We start from the raw sequence: 16,070 nt of genomic DNA, 5'->3' as shown, positions 1-16,070 counted from the left end.
CTGCTGAAGCAAAAAAGGGGCTTTTAAAGGGATCAAGATACAGAGCACTTTCAAGGACGCGAACGAGGTCCTAGAAATAACACCAATAAATAAAAATAAGTCCGTCCAGAAACCTTAAAATTTGAAGGACAAACAGTACTTCTTTACATGGAACATGATTGTGATGATCCTGCCAACAATGCATGGCTTTTCTTCAGCTTTTTACTAATTTTTACTACTGCAGAGGGTAGCAACTCAGAGAGATGAGGTGGTTAAAACACACAAACCTGTCCTGTGCAAGATGGGTAGGCAAGCATTGCCTAAAGAAATTGTTAGCAGAGCTGTACAAGAGGCCCAGCATTAACCAGTACGGGTGGTTTCTAGAGAGCATGCAAAGCAGTTCCTACCAAGAAGGACTTCCATTTGGTTTACAAACACTGTCATCAGATGGGTGTTTCAAGCAAGAAGATTCTGAATTTGCCTGATCTGCACCATTTAAAACCCAAACTGGTAGAGAAACTAAATGACTCTAATGACAGACCTCCATTTTATGATACTGAGCTTCACTGTCATCTTCCATCTGGAATGAACAGCAGCTTATAGCAGTCACTGAAATAAATACCTATCTAAATTTCAAGTATAAAAACTGGGTGACATACTTTTTGAACAAAGTTGGTGACACATAATACAAGGTAGGGATTAGCTTGATCTTTCAAAAAGCCTTTGGGGATAAGAAGATAAACAACAGAGATGCAGGGAAGAGATTAATCAGCCAATCAAGCAGAAGTGGCACGACTTCTTCAGACTGTCTACAGATAAGCCTGTGGAAGAAAGTGATTCTGCTTTTAAAAAGCTTATTTAAAAGAACTTTATCTTTGAAGGATCACTTACACAAGCCAGCACTTTCTGTTCATGTCCTAAAGGTACCTAAAGGCCCTAGGCAAATGTAAAGCTGCTATATTATTGTGATGTGAAAAACAACTCCCTCAAGTTATTTGGATGAGGTGCTGCTACTTAGTAAAGCTGACATCTGGTTCAATCTGTTTATGTAGCATGCATTCAAAAATTATTGGTGAACACATTACTTCCTTGAATACAACTGCCCAAATGTCAGAAAGAAGTTATGTATAACTGGTTGAATAAGACATCTCTTCTGGTATGTTGATATGAAATTGCTAATCTGTCAAGGACTGTAGATGGGGCACTATCTACAACTAAGAATTACAACCAAAAATGTTGAGCTACTTCCAAAATAAAGACGGCTCTGCAAGAAAGGTCAGAAAGAAAACCTTTGGCTTAAGTGCCTCTGTTGCAAAAGAAAGGTGGGGGATTGGGCAGGAATGATTAAAAGCTTTCTCTCTGGATCTGAGCTAATGAAAATTGTCAGTGAAACATTATCAGGTGAAAAGGATCCTCAACATCACTGCATTACAGAACAGAATTAAGCCATTTGGTTCTTCTGAACAACCAGCAGTCCATACAAGTCACAGCTATGTATCAGAGGACATAGAAAGACATTGAATAGAAAAGAGAACTTTCATAGATGCATAAATTTTCTTGAGTCTTGGAAATGTTAAACTGCTGCCTCAAAGCTAATAGTAACTGGTAGAATATTTGTCTTCGCAGCTTTTTTCCTGAACAATATTAACAATAATGAAGGAAAGAAGGCATGTATCTCACTTAAGACTGAGGTCTCCTCTGTCCTTTCTAGAGAGAGATGTGAATACCAAGTAATCAAAGTACTGCTTGAAAGTTGCTGGTATCAGCGGGTTGGGGAAGGGTTCTAGAGCACATCTTTAATTACTGATGTAATCAACTTCAGAGGAAATCTTAGGGAATACAGCCTTTCTGGAGTGGTAGTAGCAGCCACAATTTTATAACATTCAGATATATCTAGTGCCAACTGATCCTTTGAGTTCATTCTCTGAAGACTATAGAAACATTTTTCCTCCAGCTGGGAAACATTATCAGAGAAAATTGTTAGGTTTGCCTAGCAAAACCTGACAGCTACTAATCCTGATTCAGAGATGAGGTCTTAGAGGAGATTTTTGTCCTACATACATCCAGCTTTGTCTTTAGGCTAACCATAGCTTTTAGATAAATGTCCTACTATAAATTTGATTAAAAGTCCTGAAGGCAACTTTACAGAAAAAAAACTAAAGAAAGGAAGCCCTGATAAAACGGTATCAAGACCAAATTCCAGGAAAACGTTGCCAAGAAACTCACAGCCAGAAGAAGAAAGCAGTACTTAATCTTCTAGAGCAACACAGAAAAGCAGAAGTTCTTTCTCAGACTCTCTCCTAGCCTTGAGAGAAACACACGAGTAGTAAATTACATCTGTTTGAGGGAAGGTTTTAACCACTTTGGAAGCAAACGACTCTAAAAATAGTACACTGATGTTCAGCATGGGAACACACATCAGAAACTGGTTTTGTAGTTCTGGGAAGCTCCTGGTAACACTATAGCTGAATTTTCTTCTTTAATTGTACCTCCAGAAGTGGTGGTGCCAACATTATTTATACTCCAAGTGCTGAGCAGTGTAAACGGAGGACTGAAACGATTCTGTACTATACATTTGGTAACAGATGAGACAGTCCTAAAATACAAGAAAATTACTTTAACCAGTTTCACCGCCTCCCCCCAGTCTGTCGTTGCTGCACCTACAGAGGAACCATACTGGTCTAAATCACTGCTGCACCACTTGAGTACAGAGAGCCATCAACTTAGTGGTCATACTGCAGAACCACTTCTACTGACCACTTTAAAAACAGAAAGTGGTGACAAAGATCTTTTGACACTAGCTGTGTATCAGATTACGCTCCAGTGCTAGAAATCAGCCTTTGCACACTGTTCTTTGCTACCAGTTGTCAGAAGCAGCTCACCACCCTACTGGCTCTGAGTAACAGATTCAGCAGGCTTTGATTAAGTGCTAACTCAGAGCAACAACAGACAATCAACACAAGAACTTTGTTATAAAGTTGTAGAGTTTTAGTGGTCTTACTACGCAGCATACTAAGAATTACATCAGTGCTAGCAGAGGCAGATACAAACTTCAGACCTTCTGCCTTTTTTGAACAAACAAAATACATCTTCATATACCTAGAGCACAAACACAGGTGACAAACATTTGAAAGATGTCCTTTATGCCCTGAAGTGAAAAATTAAAGTTTTTGTAACACAAGTGAATTGTATAAAACTTACTCAAACATATTCTGTCAGCAATGAACAAAGAGAAAAGTCAGCAAAATCCTCCTTCCCCATGTCATTTCTAGTTAACAGAAAGATCTGGGTTAAGCATCTATTTTAGTTCCTTTCCATATTCCACAAAGAGGGGAAAAAACCATGTTTAGACTCCTCAGGAAGAGACCTAATTATTTCTAACAGTAGAAAAAAAGAAAAAAAGCACACTTACTGTAGGAAGTGGTTTATTCTCAAAGAAAAAATGGTCTTAACTTCAGTGATTACTGTTTCAAAAGTGTGTCTTAGTAGTTTCCTAAAGAAGTTTTAAACCCAGAACAGACACTTTGTTGATATACTACACAGAGAACAGAAAAACTGCAAATGTTGGAGAAAACTTGAAAATTAAGGATATTGGATGGGAAACCAGAGGAATTATTTGAAGAGTATAAGCTATTAATTAACAAGTAAGGAACTTCAGCAACTATGCTTCAAGTAGCTGGAAATAAAGAATGATTGGGATACCACAAAACCAGTAGAATAAGAGCGTAAGAGTTCAAGTAAGACTGAATGAAACTATGCTTCATTTCCTATTGATACATTTCCTTTCAATAAGGCTTGACATTACTGAAGGAGCTCAAATAAGTAAGTTACCCCAACAGTACACCTTGAAACCACTTCTTTGTAAGCTGCAAGTGCTCAGGTATGATAGCTTTAGCATACTACATACATTAGAGACGCTAAAGTACCCTCAATGCTCCTCTTGCCTTACTACCTGAAACAGCCCAAGGTACTTTGTTACAGCAATACTCACTAGGTCAAATCTGAACTTGCCAGAAGCAAAATAAAGAGACTCTGAAGTCTCTCCACACATAAAATACCTTGTATCAGGTCACATTTCACTAAATACCCAAAATACATCATATCTGTGTTTAAAGGATAGGGTGAAGACTTGGGTTTGGGGTTTTTTTTTTGTACAACTGGAAGAACTGTAGTAGGTGTTCTTATCTGAAAGCTGAGATTCCTAAGGAATAATTTTTATTGACAACTGTAAGCCTTTTTTTTCTTGTGACATTTCAACACCTGGATCTCTCTCCTGTTTTGTTTTGTTTTTTTTTTAAACATTTATTCTCACTATTTGTCTCTCATTTTAAGCATGATCATGCAAACAGGGTATAAGCATTCAAAGAACCACCTCAATTCAACACAGGCAACATCATAGTGCTTTCTCATCAGCATCAAAAGAAAAGCACAATAATCTTCAAACTTTGAAAAATAAATCAGTAGGAGAGGTGGATACTGCCACCTTGTGGTATAAATAGAACAAAAGTAGAAGTTTCTATATTAAAGAAAGGTCAATGTACCAAGAAAATGGTTTCTAGTACAACTTCAATTATTGTTAACTACTATCCCATTAAATTGCTGCAGCAAAAATTAACACATATGTCAGTTAGATCTCAGAAGGCTGAAATCCCCCTGTAGAATTTTATTAAATCAGAGCACATTAAATGTGCAATGAAGAAAAATGTTCATGTAAATCAAAGTTAACAAGGTTAATTTCATCTCAGTTATGACCAGTGATGATGATGACACAAAATAATGCCAAAGCACATAAATGCACAGATTTTATTGACTTTTTTCTAATTCAATCAAAAAGAGAAAGGAAAATAAGATTAATTTCACTAGATAATCCTGTATAACTAGTATCTCTTTACACCCGATTATGCCATAAGTACATTTTGAGTTAAAAAAAGAGGTAGTAACCAAAGAATAATTTCAGAAGTAGAAAAATGACTGGCATTTAAGTCCCTGCCAGCCATGACTTTGATAAATACACTCTGGAGAGCTTACCACAACTCCAGATTTATGCAGAATTAAGCTAAAATACAAATCATCCTAGCTGTACACATGTTAAGAATACTATAAATATTCATAAATATCCTAAAAACAATACTCTCCTTTATACTGTTTCAACTCTTTTACTCTTAGAAAATAAAAATTAAATATATTTAGATAATTTGTTCCTTTATTTCTGGAGTTTATATCTTACCTGAAATCGAATTATCTTTTTCTTTAATAGAGAAAAATAGGAAACTTAAAACAGAAAAAGTTGAAAGGCATAACTGAGAAGATGCCACTCCAAAGAATTCTTTTTTAAAAAAATATGCATCTTCATATCATTAAAAGAAAAGTTGAAGCAAATTACTACCAACACATGACTGTCTTGAAAACTATACACTGAACAATTATTGTGTCTTCAGCTACTGCTGGAGGTATCTCCTGTCTCAGCTTCCCTCCTTTGAACCTTTCCCTCAGAAACACAACATAGCTGGTAAGAGCTTATCCTGAACAGTCTCATGAGCAAATTTTGCAGGGTAGCCTCTCTCCCCACCTCACCTCTTCTTTTCCCTAGTTTTTAAACAGCAAAAAAGCTTTTCTATCTCACACATGAATAATGACTTAGAGAACGAGTTTTTCACAATACATATATATTTACACAGTTTCTTAGGTGAAATAATTAAGGTGCACAGACCTCTGTCAGAGACTTCAGTTGAGATTTGTACCCACTTAGTTCTTCTGTTAGGCTCTCTTTTTTAATCTGTAGCTCACTTAACTCTTTTCTTAAGGAATGGACCACTTCATAGAATCGGATCTAGAAGAACAAGACAAGATATTCAAAATTGAGACTAGCAAAATTGCAAATACAAAACTACAATCTCAAAAACAAACCAGCTCACTATTTTATGGCAATAATTCACCAGAAGATTTATAGTGCATAACCAGGAACCTGGGGCTGGGGAGGCAGTGGTAGATGTTAAAGCAAAGTCAGTGTCTTTCTTCAGCCTTTGACAGCAGCAACTAATGAAGAATCAGTTTGTGCTTGGCACTGAATGAAAAATAACAGGAATAAAAGTAAAGATATAAACTTCTGTTCAACTAAGGCAGCTCCCAGTCAGGCTGCTCAATTTAAAAATACATCTGCTAACGGACCACATGGTCCCACCTCTTACGTATGCCAACTCTAGAGCCTACTTGATTAATAACGCAAAAAGAAAGAAAAAACCATCCCCCTCCCTGTCCCACCAAAAAAAAAAAATCTCAAAACAAAACCACAAAGCTAAAAAGCCTATTTAGCAATAAACTAACTTAACTTTAACTTCCTGCAAGCCAATACAAATTTTATTGTGTGTGGAAATGGAGAGAGGTTAGTTTTGTTTCCTGCCAGTTCAGTGTGCTGAATCTGCACCAAGAAAAAAAAAGCCAGAGCAAGCACAGGAAGCAGGAATAGCACACAACCAGGAAGAACCATGACATACCCTCCACACACATCCAGCAGTAACATGTTACTATATGGGTTCAGCTGCACCATGCAACTAAGCCTGTTTCTACTCTGCTAAATTAGCACTGAAAAAGGCCTTGTAAAAGATTTAAAATAAAAAGTAACCTATAATCTATAACACACACTCCTCTCTCTTCTCCCACTCCAGCCATAGGCACAGACTCAGACAAGTAAGTCTCAGATCCATAAAACTTTTCCAGAACATTTCTATTGAACAAGAAAAAATGACTAGAAAATACAGTAGTAAAACCACAAAGTCAGTAGTAAAAAGCAAAAAGGGACAAAACAAAGAACAAAGAGCTTTTTTGATACACACCCACGCACACAGAGGTTATTACTCCCAGGTAACCTCACAGTTAAAACTTTTATGCTGGGGGATGAAAAGAATAGATAATTAAGCACTATTTTCATGCAAAAGCTACTCCATACCCCCCATCATTAAGGATTTGTTTGATATACAATTAAAGAAGAAATACAAGCAAGAAAGCACAGATAAAGTAAACATTCAAGAGCAAGCTGCACCACACTTCCATGCAGAAGGAAGACAGGCCTCTGTTTTGCTACCTGTCAACAGCAGAAGACAAAGAAAAGTTCCAGGTATGTTCCACATAATTGACAGCATACAATTCTAAAAAACAGAGAAGCCATGGAAATTGGCGATGTAAACATAGGTCTAGTTTGCTATGTACAGTAAAGCAAGTGTGCAACATGACTGAAAAGTCAGCAGTAAAGCAGAAAAGTGAAATTTTCTAAGAAGTGGTGGGTCTCCTCGCTTTTTGTTTTCAAGCTTTTCCAAATACTGTACATGTTGAAAGTTAGTTGTTTGAATTGGTTGTATTCCACAAGAGAGCTCCACTTTTCATCCTTACCTTTGCATCCTTTTTTTAATGTTAAGATAGTAACAAGAAATTGCCAATTCATTTTGTCTAAGACTACACATAAAAAGAACAAAATTAAGCATGTGATTGTTTTTTAAAACTGCAATTCAATTAAATCCAAAATAAGGTATGATAATTTTATGTTCATGTTTTGAAAATTTCAAATAACAAATTAAACCATAAGGAGCTACAGTTAAAACTATAAATTGCCATTCTGTTCTAAGAAGTGAACTTACTATTACCTTATTTTACTGTTTCATTACTATTTTATTCTTGTAGTATTCTTTCAGTAATCAAGGAGTTTTTTCATGCCCATCTGTGAAACCACATTGCTTCTAATGGGTTTGTATGAAATCGGTGAACTTAATTTTCAAGGTTCTTTCTAACTTTCAAACTACCACAAGCTTCAACTACTGCCTTAGGGAAAAAAACACTTCAGAAGCATACATGCAAAGCTAGTGAGTACAATTTAAGTCTCTTAACTTCAGCTTTTACTGACTACAGTTTTTATCTAGATGAATACTTTCAGAACTTATCTGATTACATCTGAAACTGAGCAACTGAATTTCAATCAAATTCTCTTTTTCCTAAAAAAAAAGGTACAAAATTTTTAGATTATTTTTCTTAACAAATAACCTTGATTGTCACCAATTGGTAATTGTGGTGTTTTCTTTTTTTAAGCCATATCTAGCTTTTCCCCTTAAGTTCCTGTATTTTTATTCAGATTTCTCTAGGAAACCTAACTTACACCATCAAGCCATGTACACTTCCCAAACCGTAACAACCCTCAAACAGATTACCCAGTATCAAACCAAGACAGCATGGGATACAGGTAACAAGGATAAACATGTCTGCATCACTTTCGCGTGAAAAGATCAAGCCATGGTAATAAGAAAGTGCAGATAAATGCAGCAGGTGAGGGGATGGTTGTAGCAGAAGTTCAACTGTTATTTAGCTTGCCTGATGGCCAATAGACTTTCTTGAAACTCAAGACTCAAAGCACACATTGCCTCTTGCCAAGTCAGAAACAAAAAATACTGCAATGGGATTTCAGAAACAACTGAATATCTTAAAAATTACAAATTCATATAGATGTGCTGTAAAGAAAAAGTTATTGCTTTCTAGGTGATTTAAAAAAAGAACAACTTAGCATGTGCCCATCACTTTTATGGATAACTACAGTTGAACTAAAAATGAGTGACTGCAGAGGAAAAGAATGTTGATTTTCATTGAATGAAGTTATGTGAAAGCAGCTGCATCAGTTAACTGCCTTCGTAAACAAAGCAAGTAAGCTGTAGTTAGCAAAATGATGCAACTGAAAGACATAGTAATTAAAATCAGCTCAAATAAAATTCACAGATACCATTTTTAAACAACTTAGGTTTTTTTCCTTTGAGGTTCAAAAGAAAAACACAGGTTTTACTTTTTTCTAGCTTACTCAAACTTGAACAACTGAGACATATCCAAAGACTAACTTATTTAAATAAACAAAAAGGCAGGTGAAAAAATTTTATAGGACAGCACACAAGAGGCTTGCTTTACCAAACAGCTTAAATGATTCAGCTGCCAAGCATCAGTTCAACACCTGAAGTGCTTTAACATTTTGCATATACTGTTTCTAAAAATCATCCATATAAGTGGTAAAAAAAAAAAATCTAAATTCTTACATTTAAGCTCAACAGTGTGTTTTTAAGAGAAATATGCTTAAAACATTTTTCATTTGTCATCTTCATTAACATTAAACATTTTGGTCTAACATGTCACTACTGCACCCCTTTGTGGAAGAAAAGTGAAAAACACCCCACATTTGCTTTAATTTGAGTATTTTAAACTTGCAATATCTTTATATATAAAAAAACCCCTGTATTTAAGCACTTAATGTTTTTTGTCCAGTATATCAGGTTTCAAATAAAGTATAAGCATTATATATACATTTATGTGTGTCCTGGAGAATTATACAGCGGTATTTTATCATTGATAAATAAAGAGATTCTGGAAATTTCTTGCTCAATCTTCTTCTAAGCAGAACTCACTCTCACAAAGATAATTTTACCCTAATATCAGTAAACTATACTACTAGTCTGCACACAGATCTGGAGCTAGAGATTTTATGTGCCTGAGGAAAACAGAATTCCTCCTTAGATAAGCGGAGCTGAAAATAGTCAGAAAAATTAATTTTCCCTTCAACAACCTTTTCCTAGCCTTCAGAAGCCAAATGGATGAATACATGGGATATGCAAAACAGGTCTGTAGCCTCCTAGCATCTGTATCAGCTGAATAACTCAAAGTAATGATAAACAATCACTGAGCTTAACTAACACACTCAGGTTTACATTGACCCTGCTGCCAAAATAAGTTGGGAATAGAAGTGGAAAGCAGCCTCTTCCTACAATGTATCTTTAGAATGTCTTCACCTGGGGAAAAAAAAATAATTTTGACCAAAAAAAGGCCTTATTCAAAAGAAGAAAGTGGCACATGTATAAAGAAAGAGGCTTCACTGAACACACAGGTAGCATGGAGTTTGAGTCACAGACAAAACTATTATGTATTGGTTGAATGTAAGAGGAAAAGAAAGGATGATTAGGTGTAGAAAACTGCTATTCATCGAATCATTGAATGGTTTGGGTTGGAAGGGACCTTAAAGATCATCTAATCCAACCCCTCTACCATAGGCAGGGACACCTTCCACCAGACCACGCTGCCCAAAGCCCTATCCAACCTTGAACACTTCCCAGTGAAGAGACATCCACAACTTCCCTGGGCAACCTGTGCCAGTGTCTCACCACCCTCATAGTAAAGAATTTCTTCTTTATATCTAGCCTGAATCTACCCTCTTTTAGTTTAAATCAATTACCCCTTGTTCGACCACTACATGTCTTTGTAAGAAGTCCCTCTCCAGCTTTACCTTGGCTTTTTCACTTACGGTATTTCAGAACCCCTTTCTACCTGCAAGTACAGTCTAAGCGCTCAATTTGTGCTGTGACAGCTTAAAGCAGCTGGCAAGGTTACAAACTCCTGTTATGTGTCCTGCCCAGCTACACACAGTCTTTTGTACTAACTCTCTAGCAACTCCTGAAGTCCCAGAGCTTCCTGCACACCAATTTCAAGCAAGCCAACGTGGAGTTCAGTTTGTGTTAAAAATCTGCTTTATCTACCATGGTGGTACAGGAATCAACAAAAAAAATCTAAAATACTTCTATAGAGGGTAGTGGGTTCAGGAGACAGCTATGGGGTAATAACCTAATAGCCTAAATCCTCTTCATTCTCAGAAGTGAGCCAGGGTGCTCTGGACAAGTCCCACGGTCTGGGAAAGCACTTTCTTTTCATTGCAAGCAGAACACCACCTCTGCTTCTCAATCTACACGTAACCCATAATTAACAAACTCCTTAAATCAAGAAAATCAGTCCTAAAGTATACTTTAAAACTATTTAGTTAGATAGGAAAGGGCCAGATGGAAAGCGTGAGAAAAAGGTAAGGGAAGTTTGCAAGAGCCGTCTCAACTTGTGGTTCTGGCAAGCCAAATTTCAAATTTCTATTTTCAACTTACCTTACTTCATACCATCAATGTGTGCCTGCCATTTAATCGTAACACCCTATTTGCTTTGCCCTCTTAAAACACATCAGCAGTTCTACTCTTTAGGACATCAAAAGTTCTCCTCTTTACTGGAATCCAATCAAAATGGATACAGAAGCACACATGTCTCTGAAGATCTTTCAATTCTAGTTGTGAAAGGATACGAATTCTAGGAGTACAGATAAGCTTCTACCATATGCACAAGCCTTTAATTTGAAAAAAAAAAGTCATTTACAGCTTGCGGTGGGTTGACCCTGGTCAGCAGTCAAGCACCCATGTGGTCAGTCACTCATTCACTCACTCCTTGGCTCCAGAGGGACCAGGATAGAGAAGAGAGTGGGAAGAACAAAAGCAAGAAATTTCAGGAGTCAAGTTTTCTCAACAGTGAAAGGAAAGGAGCAAAGGAAATATAGAGATTAAATAAATAAATAAAAAAATTTTAAAAACACCATGAAAAGAAAAAAACTCACCACCTCCCACAAGCAGACCAATCCCCAGCCAGTCTCTGAGAAATAACCACCTTGGAAGACATCCCCCCCCACCTCCTTTCGTCCTCTACCTCCAGTTTGTAATGATGAGCATGATGTTAGATGGTATGGAATATTGCTTTGGCCAGTTCAGGTCATCTGTCTAGCTGTGTCCTCTCTCAGTCTCATGGCCACCCCTAGTCTGCTCACTGGGAACGGGGGAGGCAGGGTGGGGAAAAGAGTAAGCCTTGATGCTGTGTAAGCACTGTCCAGCAACAGCCAAAACACTGGTGCATTACCAACACTGTTTTAGCTACAAATCCAAGGCACTGCAAGATTCAGGCTGCTGTGAAGAAAGTTAACTCCATCCCAGTCAGATTCAGGAGACAGCTATATTTTAAACCAATACAGAAACCAATACTCACAGAAACATATTCAGGGATAGAAAGCTGATCTTCAGGAAGACACTTGAGCTTCTCATAACAATCATCTGTTAATTCCAAATCTCGCAAGCTCTGACGGATATCTCCAGCCCTCTGCCTTAACTGATGATTCGTTTCCTCCAGTTGCTTCTGCCTCAATAAAACAGTTTCCATTTCTTGTTTCATTAGAGCCTGATGTTTTCTTTAAGATTGATTTAAAAACAAAAGACATTAAATAAAGAGCAATACAAGTAACAAACTTTCACAATACTGAGGCAAGGGAGTGAGTTATGCTCATTTTGTAAAGGGGAAAACTTACAAAGGGATTAAGTAATTAGCACAAGAGTGTGTACCACCATCGTTACACAATTGTGTCAGACACAGCATACACAAAAAGCCAGGAACTTCATAGTCATTGACAATACAAAGCTGAATCTGAGAAGTAACAATCTCCACACACACACTGACTTGAATTTATAAATTAAGTCTTAACTTACCAATTAAAAGGTTAAAAAAACATGAAAAAGCAGAACATATTTCCACACAAAACCCAAGAAACTAGTAAATCACCAAATAAAGCAACAATAACTTCAATTTGTGGCAAGCCAAGTTTCAGCACATGCCTATGGCCTACTCCACAAAGAACCTTTATTATCTACCCAGTGTAACACAAAAAGTTAGGGTCCTTTAAAACAAACCAACTAACCACAAACCACTAGATTTAAACAAGCAACCTTACTTCCAGCCTTAAAATACTGTCATTACTATTATCACTAGTGACAAAGTACTATATGGCAAGAGAAACTGCACATGACTTAAAGATGTTTCAAAGTGTGCATTTTGATATATTTTATTTAAATTAAAGGTGACTGACCTACTTTTTTGGAGGTTTTAGCTGTAACTCTTGAAAACATATTCAGATTAAATCATTGTTCAATACGCAATAATTCCTACATTATTTAAAGTGTATTACTATAAATACTTGCTCTGATAGCGCTACACAGCAATGTCTGTCCCACTTGTTTCAAAAAGACAAAAATAAAAATCCAGATCAGCAAAGCAGTCACATGGACATATTCTGCACATAGTGTACGATTCTGTTGAATGGGGATGAAAAGCGAGGTAACAGAGAAGAAAAATAATGAAAAGACCAGGGAAAGGAAAGTAGTTAAACCTTTTTATGCTTATTAATAGCATTCTGCACATCAATACTCTTTTGCTGAGCACTCCTCAGATAACTCAAGTATGGCCAACATAAAAATATTCTACCCTGGTGCAAATAAGCATACAGCATGAGAGACATTTTCCTGACAGTCAGCTGATATTAGCTGAAAGATTTTGCTGGAACTAATCTCAGGTCTGGCTTCACATCCCTAAATAATTTCCAGGCTTACTACAGAGTATGACTTTGAATTAGTCACGTACTGTAAGCTGGTGCATCCTTTACTGTAAGATGAGAATACCAGGACGATGAAGGAAGAGCATTATTTATTACAGGTGTTAAAACACGTAATTGACTAAGTAATTTGGAGAAGCCTGCTAGCCAGTCTATTTTCAGCTACAGGCTAACTCAAAATGTTTCAGAAAAGCAAGGAAAAAAAGTAAATTTCTACATCATCTACTGAAAGAATTCACAATCTTAACTGGAAGTGTTAAACATTATCTTACTTTTCCCAAGTCATCCAGGCTGCAGATTTATTAAAAATTCACTTTAAACTGACGGAAAGCTTGCCCCCTCTGCCTACTCCTTTTGCTCTTTACTGGTTTAAAGAACATTCTTACTCCAAGTTCCTACTAAATTTTGAATCCAGTTAACAATAAAGCCAAAATGACAAACTTCAGCAAGTGAGAGCTCATTTAAAATTTACTTATATGTATATAGAATATGTAAACTCCATTTTTTCAGAATGTAAATGCTAATGTAATCTGCAATAGAAATCCTACTACTGTAATTCATGGTCATCACTTTCCATTAACTGTCCATGAACTAATGTGAATTCACATTAATAAGTTAGCAAAGATGATTTTGGTTTTGTTTCACTTCCATCATACCTCGCATCTTCTTGCTGTAAAGCCAGCTGAGTATCCAGTCGTAAAGACAACAGCTGCTTTTGATGGATTGCATCATTAAGCTTCTCTTCTAGCTCCTCAATCTAAATATAAAGAATATAATTAAAAATGAGGAAAAGAAGTTACCTTGGTAATTTTTACAGCATATTTAACAAAAAGAACAACTTCAGAGAAAAAAAGTGGAGAGCCCAATGTGCTGGCAAGTACAATAATGACTGTCTAACAAGACCTCCATACAGGCTAAGGCTTCATAAAATAGAACATGGATTTTTATTTCTAGTTCATTAGGGCAAAAAAATGAATTCTACAATTCATCTTTTTTCAGTCAAATAGCTACTTGTTCTGCTGATTTCAAACTAAGCTTAAACTCAGAGCAGCACATCAGCAAAAGCCACAGTTAGTATACAGTAGGTTGTAAGTATTGACTACACACAAACCTAGCAAAGCCTTTACACCTTTCTGTACACAGCAAAATCTCTTGCTATTAGCATGTCGGTATGTTCTAGCCACATCTTCATTAACAGTTCAACAAATGGCATTCAGATAACTTTACAGTATTCCACAAGTTCAGGTAAAAAGATCTATTAAGTTGCTTTTATCCGTGACAAAATTAATTGTAATTCCTGAAAAAACACGTCTTTTCTCTTTGTTTTTAGAAAAGGAAAAACTAATTTGATCCCCCTCATCCATTTGTAAGTACAATACATTGGACAAATCAGCTAAGTTTTACATATCTTTGTTTCCTCTTTTTGTCACAAAAAAAAGCCAAGTAGGCTTCCAGTATGTAATTTACAGAAATTCTTTTCAGAATGGAAGTTTCTACCATATTCTAAAAGCATCTGAAACAAGAAAAGATTATATGACAAAAGAAGCAACGTTTCTTACCTTGGTCAAATATTCTACTTTCAAGTTGTCAATCATCAGGTTTTTCTGAGATAATTCTATTTTAAGTAGCTGAAGATTATGAAGCAACTCTTTCCGTTCAATCAGCTGCTTAGTGATTTTAACAGTGCCTTCTCTCTCTTCAGAGGAAGAAACATCATCGGTTGGTGCTGTGGTTTCTAAGCTAATATCTTCAGACTCCAAGGAGCTCGAAATGTTTACTTTCCTGACTTCCTTAGAACTTCTCTGTGACATTTTATTTCACTATTTGTAAAGCTTTTTGAAATTATACTTTGAGATGAGCTCCCTGAAGAATCAGCTGCAAAAACCAAAACAGTTAAGGCATTATATCATCACAAAAAATTAACTAGTTAAACAAGAGCACTAAGCAATACTTCTCAGCATCATGTGATTATGTTTCTTTGCAAAAGAAGAAAACCAATCAAAAAACATTTTAGAAGTTCTAAGAAGGTCAGGTGCCTGAGGACTCTCTTCCTAAATAATTATTAACAAAGGTTTTGACTGCAATAAGCTAAGTACTGCTGTGAATCAATCTTACTGGTAAGATGTCACAGCTAAACGAGATGTGCACCTGCCATCCACAGTAAGATGAACATACACTGAAAACTCTCGAGACCCATGAGGCGTACAGTGCCAGAGAACACCCAGAAAAGGGCTTAAGGAGACTACCTAGAGAAAAAAAGTAAAGGAATACTTCGATAGTCTTCTCTGAAGAAGCAGCTCCATCGTTTCTACTAGCCTAATTTGCTAGTACTTTCCAAAAGCCAGCTATTTAACACTGACCCATACTTTTACAGCCATTCGGTGCCTACCACAGTTTTACTGAAAGGATGCACCGGCTAACGCACCGCTGTCCAGCGAGGAGCCTCCGCTCTAGGCGCTCAGACCAGTCAGGCTGCCCAGCGGCGAGGGGCGCGAAGTCCGCCAAGAAGGGAGTGGAAGCTCTCCCAGGCCGCTGTCGCCTTCCCAGGGCAGCACCACCACGGCAAAAGCAGCTCCCTGAAGACGACGCTTTCTAACCCACCGGATCCTCAACTCCGCGGAAGGGAAGAGAGAGCCGCCCAACCGGTAATGGTGGCAGAGGAATGAAGGAGAGCGAGGGGATACGAGGAAAGCGGCCACCCCTGCTCTCCACCGATCCTTTACCCCAGCTGGCGGCCACGGGCCCTATGGCGCATGCGCGCCCTCCTCGCCTGCCCTCAGGCGGGGCCGCGCGGCGCCAATCACCACGGAGACCAGGAGGGGGCCGCCGCGCGCCG

General features: G+C 37.3%; 1 protein-coding gene across 1 annotated transcript in view; it reads right to left on the bottom strand.

Annotated features, from left to right (window-relative positions):
* The window catches only part of PIBF1 (progesterone immunomodulatory binding factor 1), a 90,634-nt gene extending 75,589 nt beyond the window's left edge, over positions 1-15,045 (bottom strand). The window contains exons 1-4 of the mRNA XM_010193901.1: positions 14,794-15,045; positions 13,891-13,991; positions 11,842-12,040; positions 5,690-5,809 (exon numbers count right to left, since the gene is read on the bottom strand). Of these exons, the coding sequence (XP_010192203.1) occupies positions 5,690-5,809; positions 11,842-12,040; positions 13,891-13,991; positions 14,794-15,045 (672 nt within the window). The remainder of the gene's footprint in view (positions 1-5,689; positions 5,810-11,841; positions 12,041-13,890; positions 13,992-14,793) is intronic.
* Positions 15,046-16,070: the final 1,025 nt, after the last annotated feature.

The sequence above is a fragment of the Mesitornis unicolor genome, unplaced genomic scaffold (assembly GCF_000695765.1).
Source record: "Mesitornis unicolor isolate BGI_N332 unplaced genomic scaffold, ASM69576v1 scaffold24800, whole genome shotgun sequence".
NCBI lineage: Eukaryota > Metazoa > Chordata > Aves > Mesitornithiformes > Mesitornithidae > Mesitornis > Mesitornis unicolor.
Note: the sequence above shows the minus strand (reverse complement) of the source record. Positions and strands in the feature narration are given on the sequence as shown.